Here is a 15,539-nt window from a genome sequence, read left to right on the forward strand (position 1 = left end):
ACATGACAGCTATGAGCAGATAAAACATGAAGGTGTGCAATAGGGAATTTGTATTAGTTTGTTTTGCCACAAGAGCGTAACAAATAATCCCTAAAGCTCAGTGGCTTAAGAAAATATGCTTATGGGTCTGAAGGTCAACTGATATACCTATGCTCAGACAGATGGCTCTGATTTAGGCTGCCAGTTGGTCTCAGGTCTGCTCCAGGTATGTTCATCCTGGAGCTTCAGCAACGTTGCAACTGCCTGGATCATGCTTTCTAGTGGCTGATCACTGGAGAGCAAGACCTAGGCAAACCCACTCAGCCATGTTTAAGGTCTCTGCTGGTGTCACATCCACTAACACTCCACTGGTCAAACAAGGCACAAGGCCAAGCCTAATTTCAATGTGCAGGAAAGTATACTGGGCTTACAGAGGGAGGGGACTGAAATGACTATTTGATGAACAGTAATCCATGCTATCACAGTTTTTTCATATTAGAAGTTTATTTCAAGTTTTTAAAGAACTTAACCACCCACATCCAAATAAAATGAGTCAACTCTTTCTAATTTGCCCACATTTATGTAGCTGGTCCAAACCTAAGCTAGGTCTTCAAAGGTTGTTGCCAGCACGTGTGGTACCTTGTACACATGTGAAAAGGACACTTCTCTTCCTGGTTTGACACAACTCTGCCTATACATACCCTGGCAAGTGTGGACTACATTGAGCCTCCACATGCCCACTTGGTGAGGTGCATTTCTCTGGCTATAAGCTGTTCAACTCTTTATCATGGCCCTGAGCTTTCCTCAGGCAGAACTGTAAAATTAGAAAAACTTTACTTTGGAGCTTTTTTTTTCATACGCATTTCCTCTTTTGTTGTTCATCCTCCTCCTGTTGTCGAGTCATACCCCAACCTTTGACCTGAGGCATCTCATCAAGTTACTATTGGTTACTTACCTTCACTCAAAACTGCCAGTCCTCTTTTCCAGGCTCTTGGCATTTCATGTTTTCCTACTGACAGTGGGTGATAATGGGGCCTTCCATCACCTTTAAAACTCTGCCTATATCAACTCTCCGTACTTGTGTTAAAGCAGAAGTCAGATAGGAGTTTCACTTACTACCTTCCTGATGGCTTCTAGAAATTTCATCAAAGAAATATTTCCTGCTTAAATTTTATTTTGCCTCAATTTAACTAACTTATTACTGTATGTCTTAATGGAGAATAGAAAATGTTAAATATTTCATCTAAACTACTTTCATATTAGTTCTCTGTACCAAAGAAACAGTTTTTTTAAAATGAATCTATAAATGGATATAGGAATGTACATGCATGTAATGAGTGATATAATGTTCATAGTTATGAATGGCATATAATTTTAATATAATATTTGTTTTATTTTACTCCTACTTGGAAAGCAGTTTTATTATTAGTTTTCTCGAATTCTTTGTCTTTTTTTAAAATTAGATTAAATCTCTTGATGATAAATATGAGGTTGGCAAGATTTCCAAGCAGTGGACTGGCCTTGTGAGAGAGTTATTTACAGATGTCGATAACTTTGGCATCCGGTTCCCTTTAGACCTTGATGTGAAAATGAAAGCTGTGATGCTCGGCGCATGTTTCCTCATTGTAAGTTTATTCTTGCTAATCTGGGGTATAGATGGTTTCTCTAGGATCATTCTGAAATAATTTGGTAAATTTTACATTTTTAAATGATCTTAAATTTGTAGGTTTTATTGAAAGTGGTCCTATTTAATTTTAGCTATGAAATTCCATTTTCTTCTGCTACTCTGGGTTCACAAATGACTAGCTTCTCTCTGGAGGGTCTAGGCAGTTTTACATTGTAACAAGAGGATCTTATATATTAAGGAGAGGCTCTGGTTTTAGTAAAAAAAAAAAAAAAAAAAAAAATTGGTGCTTTGGAGAACAGTCTGAATCTTCCAGTGTGTTTAAATGGAATAAGTCTCAGTGAAACAAAGAGATTTCTGCCTGATTCATTATTAAATTAAATCATCTAATACAGAAATACAAACTGTAATAAGAATCTACATTCAATCAAGCCTTAGACAGAACTACCAATTAAGAGGAAATATCTGAGATACAGCAATGATTTTGAACTTGTCTTCACATTAAATTACCTAGGGAGCTTTTAGTAGTAGGCCATATTCTAGTATAACTAAATCAGAAGCTCAGAATTAAAAGTTTGTGTAGCTCCTCAGATGATTCCATATACAGCTGATGTCAAGGACTCCTGGGACAGAGCAGTGGTTTTCAACCTTGGCTGCACAGTAGAAACACCTGAGTAGCTTTCACACTCCCTATGTCAAGACTATGTACCCAGATCTAGTAAACCAAATCCTGAGGTGGATCCAAGCCTTCAAGCTGTTTGAGCTATCATATGATTCCAAAGCAAGCAAGGTTTGGAGTCACTAGATTAATACCTTAAATATTGGCATATGGCTGCAATCAGAAAAAAAAATAAAAAGTAAAAGAACATACAGAAAAAGGATCCAGTTACTTCAACAAATAAATATCAGGAAAATAAAAGATAAAAATAAAATAAAAAGAGAAACATCAGCTTAATGTAGTTTGTAGACCATGTTTGGATACTGATTTAAACAAACCAATATAAAAAGACATTTACAAGACACTCAGGGAAATGTGAACATTGGCAATTTGATGATATTAATGAATTATTAAGGTTTTTAAAAATATATGATGTTATTGTGGTTATACAAAAACAGAACAGTCCATTTTCTTCAAGGGCGCATACTGAAGTATTTCGGTGTAAAATGATATGGTATCACAGATTTGCTTTTAAATAATGGGGGTGAGGGAAGAGGGACACAGCAGATGCAGTAATTGGTGAACCAAGCTGGATGAGTGGTCGTTGGGACTTTATTATACTATTCTATCTACTTTGGGACAGGCTCAGTATTTTCTATATAAACTTTTAAATATAACCACAGTTCTATTTAAAAACTATGTTTTCAATAAGTGTTTATTTCACATGAGAAGAAAATTTTAACCTTAACTTGGGGAACTGTTTAACCAAAGGTTTACACACCATAACCAAAGATACGGTGTGTACAGGGTGGAGAGAGTAGTCTGGGGCGTTTGGATAGGTGAGTAATGGGATTAGGGTGGTGGTGGTGTGGTTATTAGGAAGTGAATATGGGGTAGATTGGGAAGTCTTCCCAATCTTATAGACCTTGGGAAGATACTGAAAATTGTTTAGTTAACTGGTTAATTTTAAGCTATGTATAAATAAAAGAGTTATAAACCCGAATTTTAGAAAGATAAATCCCGGTGACTGTGTACAAAATGGATTGAAGAGAGGTAAAATTCTGATAGTGCAATTGCAAGTGAATGGTGATAAAGATTCAATTATTTCTTTGTAAAGAGAAAAAGGAAAACGATAGATGTGAGAGAGGTACAATCCACAGGATCTGACAGAAGTTGTAGGGGAGAGGGTCTGGTTAGAAATTGATGGAGTAAGACAAGCTGAGGACCACAGTGGGCAACAAGTTTGGAAGAGAAATCATAAAACTGGGCCAAAAAAGTCTAAGATGTTATTCTAACTCTAAGATGGCTGTCATTCTCCAGAAACAATCTAAAAATTGTACATGGAACTCCAGTTACAACTCAAGTTATATTACTAGAGAAGGAGAACAAAAAGTTGAGGAACAAAGATTGAAAGAGGAACATTCTAAGAGCCATGAAAAAAGTGAAATTTAGAGAAGTTACCAGAGGATTAATTAAGTTCATACAGGTATCAATAAGTGAATAGAATTACAGGATTTAATTGCCATTAAAATGGAAAGCTGAAGCTATCAGCCTTTCCCAGATCTACCTATTAGCTGATTTTTCTTGTTTAGCAGATACGTTATGGTGTTTCATCAGATCCCTTAGCATTTATGCATCTGAGAGCTGATCTCTGTTTTGTTGCTGAAAACCCATTTCCATATTTTGTTTTTATCTAGGACTTCATGTTTTTTGAAATGACTAGAAATTAACAGAGAGCAGGAGTGTGGTAATGCATTCATTGACATCGCCTCAGAAAATCTGAAGTCCCTATATTGATTAGGACTATGTAAAAGAAAAACTGGAGGATTTTTCTCTTTATGTAAATGACTTATAGCGTATGTGAATTACACTGTGATTCCTGAAGCTCCAGATATGATTTTACTTTTCAAATTAAAGAGTTTATTTTTAATATCACTTACTTATCAATGTTTTTATACATTGTCTTTTATACATTTTTTCATTGTGTATTTTGGAGAAAGGATATAGAAATTTTTACATTTAAACATAACTTCCTATGATTAATTACTTTGAACTACAGTCTCTACTTTACTTTCAATTTGTATCGCAAAATTAATTAAAGATTTTTTAAAGTAATTTTAGTATAAACTTATACATTATTTTATTAAATCTAGTTACAATTTATTTCATATGTAACAACTGTTATTTTGCAAATACTGTATATTCAAAAGAATTCAAAATGAACATAATATCAGTGTTTTTTTTACAATTACGTTCAAATAATACTCAATATTCATATGTCAAGGGAAAGTAAAATGTATTTTTTTGATCAGAAAATCACACTACATTAACTTCTCCTATAAGCTAATCTGCAACTATAAATAACATTTTCATTTTGACAAGACTATAAATTACCAATTTTTGATAATGATTTTTCGTGACAAAAGAATGATTCTGTCCCCAAGAAAGACACAATTAAAGACTCACTCACTCTAAAACTGGGATATTGTTATAATTTTCGAAGTAATTATTTATATATGGAATGGTTAGCTCCTGTTCTGTATTCTGTCATTCATGGAACATAATAGTTTTCAGATCACTCAGGTGTTAATTAAATAGAAAATATATATTCTGAGTATAAATGTCTACAATGGTCTATTAGATTATTTTTACCAACAATCAAATAACTAAAAAATTGCTGATATATTTCTTTGCATATTTGATTTTTGTTTTTAAACAAGCTGTGAACAGTCAACTCACATGATATTCTGAACTTTACACATTTACCTCCCCTTCCCTTTCGAATCTCCTTTAAAAGAGCAAAAGCATATGATAATCTTTAGCAAAATATATACCTGTACTGGAAACTAAGTTTTCTTCCTGTCAGAAAGTTAAAGGAATTTTTATACCCTATTTTGTAGGGAAAACTGAATCAAGTGAGAGGAGATGTCCAACCCACAATTTACCTCATGGAAAGGAAAAGTGTGTTTAGGAAATAAGAACTTAGGGGAGAGATTCCCTTTCATCCTCAGCAGAACTCCAACACCATCAGCTCCTAATGTTGAGAACATTGGGACGGCAGGAAGCTGCAGAAAAGGTGATGTCCAGACCGCCTTTCATTAGCCTAAATAATTCACCAGATGCCAGATTCCTATGATGAGGTGTAACCGAGGCACTCACATTCAGTTTATAGTTAGTACAGACGGCATGCCAGGTAAAGCGAGGTACTTGCACAGCTGGACCCTAGAGGCATTAGTTATGCCAGTTAGAGAAGGGAAGGTTTTCCAAGCCCGCTGTCAGGTACCACAACCAACCCAAAATGAGGCTAAGAGACTGACATTATCCCTGTGACAGCTATATCTTGCTTTCACTTTCCCCCTCCTCCTCCCAATCTCCCCTACTCCTACTCCTTCTTTGCATAGGACTCAAGATCTCTGGTGAAGCAAAGTAAAACTGCAACTTATCTGAACAGCTCCTTCCTTCAACTATGAAAAGAAGACCTGAGCAGAAACCCACACACTATCAGCAGAATCCATTTAATTTCAAATACTAGAAAAATGTGCACTCATTAAATATTTACAAAGAAAAGACTCATCATACATGGAAAATTAGAAATTTAAGTGAGAAAAATACCAGGACTTGCAACAAATGTCTTCATTTGTAATCTCAATGAGATTTGAGGAAATGTTGAATATTTATTTCTGGAACAGGCAGTAGAGAAAAAGGAACATTCTGGTGAGGCAAAATTTTAATAAAGTCGAAAAGTATGATAACCACACTTTAAAGTATGATGATGATACTGGTATAGTAGGTTAATTTAGGTAGAAAGATAACACAGTAAGATAAAAGAGATTTTAAAAAATTCTCCCAGAAGTCAGATAAACACATAGAGAGGAAAAGGTGATTCCTGAGGAACAGATACATTCACTTCATGTTATGCACAACAGAAATTCCACAAGCAGAAATTAGATGGGGTCAAGAGAACACTTTATTTCCAAACAGGCTGTCATCGCTAGGTGAATGGATTTATCACATACCAGACAAAATTAATGAAAATGACCCATTTCTTTGTTACTTTTGAAGAATAATTTCACCATATACAGAATTCTGGGTGGTTGGGCTTTTTCTCTCACTCTAAATATTTCACTCCACTCTCCTCTTGCTTGCGTGGTTTCCAAACAGAAGTCAGGTATTATCTTTGTTCTTCTATAGGTATGGTGCTTTTTCCTCTGTCTCCTTTCACAATTTTTTTTTATCTTTGATTTTATGTAGCTTGAAAATAATATGCTAGTGTAGGGTTTGTTTTTCATTTTTTTTCCTGCCTCATGTTTGCTAAGCTTTCTGAACCTGTGGGTAGGTGCCTGACAATATGAGGAAATTCTCAGTCATTATTGGTTCAAACATTTCTTCTGTTTGTTCCTCTCTTTCTCTTCCTTCTGGTATTCACATTACATTTATGTTACACGTTTGTATTTGTCCCATAGTCCCTGAATATTCTGTTCTGGTTTTTTTTCAGTTTTTGTTCTATTTGCTTTTCAGTTTTGGAGGTTTCTATTGAGACATCCTCCTCAGAGATTCTTTCTTCAGTTGTGTCTAGCCTACTAATAAGCTCATCAAAGGCATTCTCCATTTCTGTCACAATGTTTTTTATCTATAGCATTTCCTTTTGGTTCCTTCTTAGGATTTCCATCACTTTGTTACATTGCCCATCTATTTTTGCATGCTGTCTATTTTATCCCTTAGAGACCTTAGCATATTAATCACGGTTGTTTTAAATTCCCAGTCTGGTAATTCCAACACCCCTTCCATGTCTATTTCTGATGCCTGTCTCTTCAAATTGTGTTTTTTGACTTTTGGTATTCCCTGTAATTTTTTCCTGATAGCTGGGCATGATATATGGGATAAAAGGAATGATGTAAATAGGGCTTTTCATAATGTAGTGGTGAGGTGTAGGGGAGTGGGAAGTGTTCTGTACTCTGATGATTACATCTCAGTCTTTTACTGAGCTTTCCCCTCTGGACTGGGAAGTACACAAGTGTTTTTTCAGTATTTATCTCCCCTCTTTGATGGAACAGGATGGCTATAGTGGGCTGGAGTTGGGTATTTCCCTTCTATCACATGTAAGGCTAGAGCTGACTGGAGTTGGGTATTTCCTTTCCACCAGGTCATTTAGGCTGTGGTTAAGTACTTTCTCCTGAGGGCAGACCTTGTTAAGAACAGAGTGCTCTGGTGTGTTTCAAAATTATACCTTTTCCCCTCCCACTGCAGGAAGCACAAGGGGATTTTATCTTTTTAATTTACTGTGAGAACCTGATTGAGCTCCTGAGGGAGAATCTCACAAAATTGTGTCCCCCATCTCCCCACACCCACCAATGACAGGGTCCTTGTAGAGTTTCTAACTCACTGACTTGTGCACACTGAGTGTCAGTACATCAATACATTTTCCTTTTCTGGCACTGGTTCTGTGGTGGTTTCCACTCCTGAGCCTTAGCTCCAGTAAGCCATGACTCCCTGTGTTCACCTGTCTCTCCAATCTTGGGGACAGCAGTTGGCCTTGTGTCCTCACTTCTGTTACAGATCCTAGAAGAGCTATTTTCAGTAAGTTCAGCTTTTTACTTGTTAGGATGGAGAGGTGACTTCCAAGCTCCTTACCTGTGGAACTAGAGTCAGAAGTGGCTCTTCATTTTTTTAATGTCAAAATTGTTGCTACATCAAAATTCTTCTCTGATTTTCGTTCAGTCTGTATTTCTTCTTTTCATGCCGTAAGTAAAATGGTAATTTTATTATGAATATGAGCACATTTTACCCTATATTATAGCTATGTATCTTCTGTTTATGATTTATTTTCTTTACTACAGTGTGTACTCCTTCTGGGCAGACTCTGCCTCAAAATCATTTTTGTACCTATCCCCAATGATGCCAAAACACTGTGACTTGCATATAGTTAATTTCAATAAATATTTCTCTTCTTGTTGTGGAACAAATGAAAATTTTAAACAGGTACATGTAACATCTCAGACTTGACTGAAAATCATCAAAATTTTGAAATTGAGAGATAGCAACATTTCATGTAAAAGGAGAACAGGAGTTTATTTAATGACAAACCCAAGAAACCTCCAAAAAAACTACAGTTTTTAAGGATGAACGGACATAAATATAATGTGCACAACAAGATTGGTAGCTATGGCAATGGATGTGTCTATAATCCTCATCCTGGGTTTTATAAATACTATAATAATACTATAATAAGAGTATCCAAGGGCTTCCCTGGTGGCGCAGTGGTTGAGAGTCCGCCTGCCGATGCAGGGGACACGGGTTCCTGCCCCGATCCGGGAAGATCCCACATGCCGTGGAGCGGCTGGGCCCGTAAGCCATGGCCGCTGAGCCTGCGCGTCCGGAGCCTGTGCTCCACAACGGGAGAGGCCACAACAGTAAGAGGCCCGCGTACAGCAAAAAATAAATAAATAAATAAATAAATAAAAATAAAAGAGTATCCAAACTCTTAGAACACTGGCACCTGAGAAAATATGATTAAAAGGATGAGGAGTGTGGAAACCATGTTCTTTGAAGAATGACTAATGGTATACAGCCTCAAGAAGGGAAAATGTGGGTGCTGAACTATGGAAGTGAGATAAGTTTATTCTTAACTGCTCTGTAATGCCCTAGATTTCTCAGCTATAAAACTGATACAATAATTGTATAATCCTCATAGAGCTGTTGTGAGAGTTAAGTCACTACATGTTAAGCTCTTAAAATAGTTCCTAGCACACTGTAAACACTATAAAAATGTTAGCTACTATTACCATTATTATTCCTCCAAAGCATTGAACAAGGACCAATGATATACATAGACAGATTTTTCTTTGTATAAGAAAGTGCTTCATCATAATTAGAGTTTTCCAACCTCTCAAAATAGTGAAACAGTTCAACTTTCAACTTAAATGCTTCTAGGTCAGAAACATAGAGTATCTTAGTCTTGGGAAGAAGTCAGACTACACAACCTCCCAGACTCTATGTAGGGACTACTGATGAGCTGAATGCAGCTGTAACCATAAGTGACAAGTGCCTTGGAAAGTCACTAGTGAGCACTCTGCATGTGTTTGCAAGATGGTCTGGAGCATTCCATGTTGCCCTCCCGGCGGTGAGCTGCAATTACTTATGCTTTCAGCCAGCAATGTCTTCATATTGGTGAGTATGTTTTCATGGTGAGATTTATGACCATATGAAGAGAACACTAAAATTAGGATTCTTTAGACATAACGAACAATGAGAGTATGGGTTTAAGAGAAAGCTAGAAGGAAAAAGTCAGGCATTGACAAGGTGTCTACTTCATGACTCTAAAATACACTCTAAAGTACACCTTTTTTATAGAGGCTAAGCAAAGGCATTATTTAGAGAATATGCCATTGAAAGCATAATGTCCCTAATCTGCCTGGAGTGCTCTGATCATCCAGGAGATAGCCAACTAGAGTACCTAAGAGTATTTTATTTCTACCTAGAAAATCCACAGTCATGTAGAGGACAGGCTATGTGCTGTTGTACATCATTGTGTGTGTGTGTGTGTGTGTGTGTGTGTGTGTGTATTGGGGTTACTAGGAAGAACTATGAACAGAATATGTTCTTTTTCCATATTACTTATTCTGTTGTTAAAAAGGATGACATGAGAGACACCAGGATTCAATTCAGCACTAAGAAAGTGAGGCCTAAATCTTCATAACAGAAATAGTTCACGTTATAAGCTCAGTAATTACACTGAAGTCATTAATTCCACTTACGTTACCCTAAAGTCTGCTGTCTCAAACCATTCAGTTATTTGCACATGGAAAGATGTCAAATAAGTTCTCTCCCATCCTACACTTGGCAAACACCATAATGAAAATAATAATCAAGTAATATTTAATACGGGCATTACACATATGATAAAAATGCCATCTTAGGGCTTCCCTGGTGGCGCAGTGGTTGAGAGTCCGCCTGCCGATGCAGGGGACACGGGTTCGTGCCCCTATCCCGGAAGATCCCACATGCCGCGGAGCGGCTGGGCCCGCGAGCCATGGCCGCGGAGCCTGTGTGTCCGGAGCCTGTGCTCCGCAACGGGAGAGGCCACAGCAGTGAGAGGCCCGCGTACAGCAAAAAAAAAAAAAAAAATGCCATCTTAAAGCAGTGGTAAGAAGTCAACTACTTTTAAGATGACATTAGGATAATCAGAAAATATTTGAAAAAAAGAAAGAAAAAGTTAAAATCCTTGTATGTGTCACATAGAAAAGTAAATATCAGATGAAAAACAAAATGCAAAAAACAAAACTTTATAAAAAGAGTAGAAAAACCAAAAGAGATTACTTTTTTATAATCACTCTTTTGATGAAGGTGTCTCAACAAAAAACTCAGGAAAATACTGAAAATTTTTAATTTTATATTTAGAATCTTATATTGTTGACACGAAATGCCCTAAATTAAAAGCAAAAAGTTTAAAGATAATATTGGCATCAATGAGCTATTTAAATTTCCCAGAAATCTATAAAAGTTAAATACAAGCCAAAATAAATAAACAGGAAATATATGATAACAATCATTAAGTATCCAGTGTATTTACAAATAAACATTCAATCTCACTAGCAATCAGAATCATAAAGACTGAATTTTGGTTCTTGAAAGAAAATCCTGTACGTATTATTTCAAGCAGAAGTTGTAAAAGAAGTTGTCTTCTTTTACATGTGTCAGCAATGGTTGTTTTATATACTTTTAAAGTATCTTAACTGTCTGCTTTTCCAAAATTATAATGACTTTTGGAAACTTGAAATTTTCAAACAACATTAAAAGCCTTATTAAATTACAATACATTTACAATTTCAAACCTCTAAAGATGTAGCTATTTTAGAAGGCTAAACTTCTCATATTGAAAAACAAACAAGAAACAAAAATACTAACTTGCACACATTTTTTAAATTACCGAGTTTAAAATGGTAATATACATTACATATAGTCATTATAGACATACAACTTATGCGTCCCTGCCACTAGACTGCACTACTTTCAGTCAAGAACAGTCCTTTTCAATTTTTATTCTCTAGTGCAAAGCACAGTACCTGATATGATAGAAGAAGCCTGATAAATATCAGTATTTGCCAAATGAAAGTCAATCTGACTCAGAATGAAAGACTCTGACTCAGAATATATGTGCCAAATTTCCATTATACTTACGCCCTATAAATATAAATGGAATAAATAGCACAGATAGATTTATTTGGATTATGTAATAGTGGATATATATTTTTTGTAATCCTCATCTGATTGTGAATACCTATGAATAAATTCTGGTATTATGATAGAGCTACACCTATTAGTAGTTACATATGTATTATCAAGTTAAGTCTTCAGAACTCAATTTAATACAGAAAGGCACTCTGGAACATTTCTAGACTGTTATCCCAGCTTAACTATAGTTAGTATGTTTGCTATCAACTGATTTCTATCAACAGTAACAACAAAATATAAATTAATAAGTAAATAAGTGTAAGAAATGTGTTCGTGTTTGTTTTCTACAATGGCCAGTTTTAATGAACTCAATAAACAAATTAAGAAAACCCAGAGGGTACAGGCAGTAACTAAACAGAAACATTACAATTAAAAAGCAAGCCGATTTCACATATAAATTTCCCAAATCTTTTAGGTTTCTAACTGGTGGAAATGAAAAGCATCTCCCAATTGTAAATATGATACATTCAACCATAAACAAAGATTGCAGATAGTATAATTCAAATTACAGATAAGGAATGTGGCTGCTTAGTGCATTGTGTTCATCTTTCCAAGGTGAAAATTCACCTCCTACTTTGTCTAGTCAGCTGTACTTCTTCTCACTAATATAAACTGTTCATTCAATTTGGCAAACCCTATTCTACAAACATGGCATTGAGAAAAGAAAAAGGGTGAGAAAGAAAGAACCTATCAGCAATAAATCGAAGCATATTTTCTACCCCTGGGAGATAATAATGATGATAATACTTAACAGATACTGAGCACTTAGTATGTATTAGACATGTACTAAGACTATATATTAACTTATTTGACTCTAATATTTTTATAATATTATCTCCACTTTAGAGATGAGACAGCGGATGAGGAAAGTGTGCAGAGCGGTGGAGCTAGCACACAGCATCTTTGTAGACTTTACAATTGAGACAGCACTGAGTCAGTTAAGCTCACACCTCATACTACTTGTACATGAACAACCAGTGAATGTTAAGAAGTTTGAAATGTCATGGTCCACTGACCAAGTGGTTCAGTAAATGTAGCTTGCAGTACATACATCTATACATATATGTGCATGAGTGTGTATTCATGTATATATGGGATCTTCAACTTAGAAAGTTTTTTTTTTTTGAGAATGAGGGTGGAGAAGCACTGATGATGCCATCTAGTTGCTGGGGCAATTACAGAGATTAAGGCATCCACTGAATAATCTGCTCTAATCCTTTCTTCTCCTTTCCTGTGTGACGTGCCCCATGTGACTAAAGAAAAGGCAAAGCAGCTGTGCTGAGATGGTGGACATTTATCTCAAATTGAAATTATTTTCCCTGACTGATTTTATGAAAGGGGATTTCTTTTATATTTTGTTGCATATGAGCTTATCAAATAAACACATCCCAAAACCCAATTAAATCAAGCATTTTATATGTTGGAATCATGGCTACTTTCCTCAGTAAAACAAGGGAAAAGTTGAACTGGTAAGTCTCATAAATGGATATGTTTGATGTCATTTGAGCCAAGAAGGAACATACAATGTTTAAGAATGTTGGCCCTGGAAGGTGTACTGCCTGGCTTCAATTCTATCAGCTGTGGTCACATTCCTTAACTCTCTATAAACATCCATTACCTGTCAAATCGTGATAAAATTCAACTAAAACAGGGCTTCCCTGGTGGTGCAGTGGTTAAGAATCTGCCTACCAATGCAGGGGACACGGGTTTGATCCCTGGTCCAGGAAGATCCCACATGCCATGGAGGAACTAAGCCCATGTGCCACAACTACTGATCCTGCACTCTAGAGCCCATGAGCAACTACTGAAGCCCACGTGCCTAGAGCCTGTGCTCCTCAACAAGAGAAGCCACCGCAATGAGAAGCCTGCACACTGCAGTGAAGAGTAGCCCCCGTTCACTGCAACTAGAGAAAGTCTGCGTGCAGCAACGAAGACCCAATGCAGCCAAAAATAAATTAAATTAAATTTAAAAAAATTAAAAAAACATTTAACTAAAACAGAGAATTAAATTTTTATAATCAATATAGCACTCAAATCAAGTTCTGGCATGCAGTAAGTGCTTAACTGCTATTTTATTTATAAAAATATGCAAACTCTTTCCTTTACAGCATTTCTAATCTCTTAACCTTTGTAAGGGCTCTGACTGTTCACTAAGCTGGATCCAAGAATCTACTACGTCTGGGGACTTATAAGAGTGAGACATAGGTAGAAAACTATGAATTTCATATTATTTCTATTTGTGTCTGCTATTAGCATTCCACAGTTATCCTGAAATAATTAAAGTCTAAACCCTGAAAGAGAATCTGTGAATTAATTTACTTTGATATCTAGTTGATACCTAAGATTCAATATCATATATTTACAACTCACTTTTTAAATAAAATAACTGCACTGCATTTTTTTCATTGGAGCTCACAGATGACATCTTTCATATATGGATTTAAATTAACATTTACATCAAAGAACTCTTTAGAAATACGGCCAATGAAATATGAGGTTTATTAGGAAACCAATTTTAAATACTTTTTCAACAGTCCACTAGTTTCCCTGTATCTATTCTGTCTTTGTATGTAGTCTGCATACCAAAAAATGATTATCAAAGTGCAACTGCCTACAAATTTCAAATATTTAACATATCTGTAATTGTAATTAATCCTGGTTAAATACATCACATGATGCACATATCATAATGTTCATACAAATATGAACATATATCCACAATATTCAGTATAATCGAAAAAGAATGGGAGAATTCAAAAACAAAAACCCAGGAGGGGCTTCAAGATGGCAGAAGAGTAAGACGCAGAGATCACCTTCCTCCCCACAGATACATCAGAAATACATCTACACGTGGAACTGCCCCTATAGAACACCCACTGAACGCTGGCAGAAGACCTCAGACCTCCCCAAAGGCAAGAAACTCCCTACATACCTGGGTAGGGCAAGAGAAAAAACAGAGACAAAGAATAGGGACGGGACCTGCACCAGTGGGAGGGAGCTGTGAAGGAGGAAAAGTTTCCACACACTAGGAAGACCATTTGCAGGCGGAGATAGCAGGGGTGGTGGAGGGGGAAAGCTTCAGAGCCACGGAGGAGAGCTGAACAACAGGGGTGCGGAGGGCAAAGCAGAGAGATTTCCCGCACAGAGGATTGGTGCCAACCGGCACTCACCAGCCCGAGAGGCTTGTCTGCTCACCCGCCGGGGCGGGCACGGGCTGGGAGCTGAGGCTCCGGCTTTGGAGGTGAGATCCCAGGGAAAGGACTGGGGTTGGCTGCGTGAAGACAGCCTGAAGGGGCTAGTGCGCCACGGCTAGACGGGAGGGAGTCCGGGAAAAAGTCTGGAACAGCATTAGAGGCAAGAGACTTTTTCTTGCCTCTTTGTTTCCCGGTGCGTGAGGACAGGGGATTAAGAGCCTTGCTTAAAGGAGCTCCAGAGACAGGCACAAGCCACGGCTATCAGCACAGACCCCAGAGACGGGCATGAGACGCTAAGGCTGCTGCTGCCGCCACCAAAAAGCCTGTGTGCGAGCACAGGTCACTATCCACACCTCCCCTCCCAGGAGCCTGTGCAGCCCACCACTGCCAGGGTCCCATGATCCAGGGACAACTTCCAAGGGAGAACACACGGCGCGCCTCAGGCTGGCGCAACGTCATGCTGGCCTCTGCCGCCGCAGGCTCACCCCGCATCTGTACCCCTCCCTCTGCCCAGCCTGAGTAAGCCAGAGCACCCGAATCAGGTGCTCCTGTAACCCCATCCTGTCTGAGCGAAGAACAGACACCCTCAGGCGACCTACATGCAGAGGCGGGGCCAAATCCAAAGCTGAATCGCAGGAGCTGTGGAAAGAAAGAAAAGAAAGGGAAATCTCTCCCAGCAGCCTCAGGAGCAGCGGATTAAATCTCCACAGTCAACTGGATGTAGCCTGCATCTGTGGAACACCTGAATAGACAACGAATCATGCCAAACTGAGGAGGTGGACTTCGGGATAAATGATACATATATGTATTTTTTCCATTTTTCTCCTTTTGTGAGTGTGTATGCATATGCTTC

General features: G+C 37.4%; 1 protein-coding gene across 1 annotated transcript in view; it reads left to right on the plus strand.

Annotated features, from left to right (window-relative positions):
- Window positions 1-4,196, plus strand: part of LOC308617861 (phospholipid scramblase 2-like) — a 31,050-nt gene extending 26,854 nt beyond the window's left edge. The window contains exons 7-8 of the mRNA XM_081235285.1: window positions 1,443-1,604; window positions 3,959-4,196. Coding sequence (XP_081091411.1) covers window positions 1,443-1,604; window positions 3,959-3,991 — 195 coding nt within the window. The 3' untranslated portion in view covers window positions 3,992-4,196. The remainder of the gene's footprint in view (window positions 1-1,442; window positions 1,605-3,958) is intronic.
- The last annotated feature ends 11,343 nt before the right edge of the window (window positions 4,197-15,539 follow it).

Source organism: Mesoplodon bidens (genome assembly GCF_964165515.1).
Source record: "Mesoplodon bidens genome assembly, chromosome: 5".
Taxonomy (NCBI): domain Eukaryota; kingdom Metazoa; phylum Chordata; class Mammalia; order Artiodactyla; family Ziphiidae; genus Mesoplodon; species Mesoplodon bidens.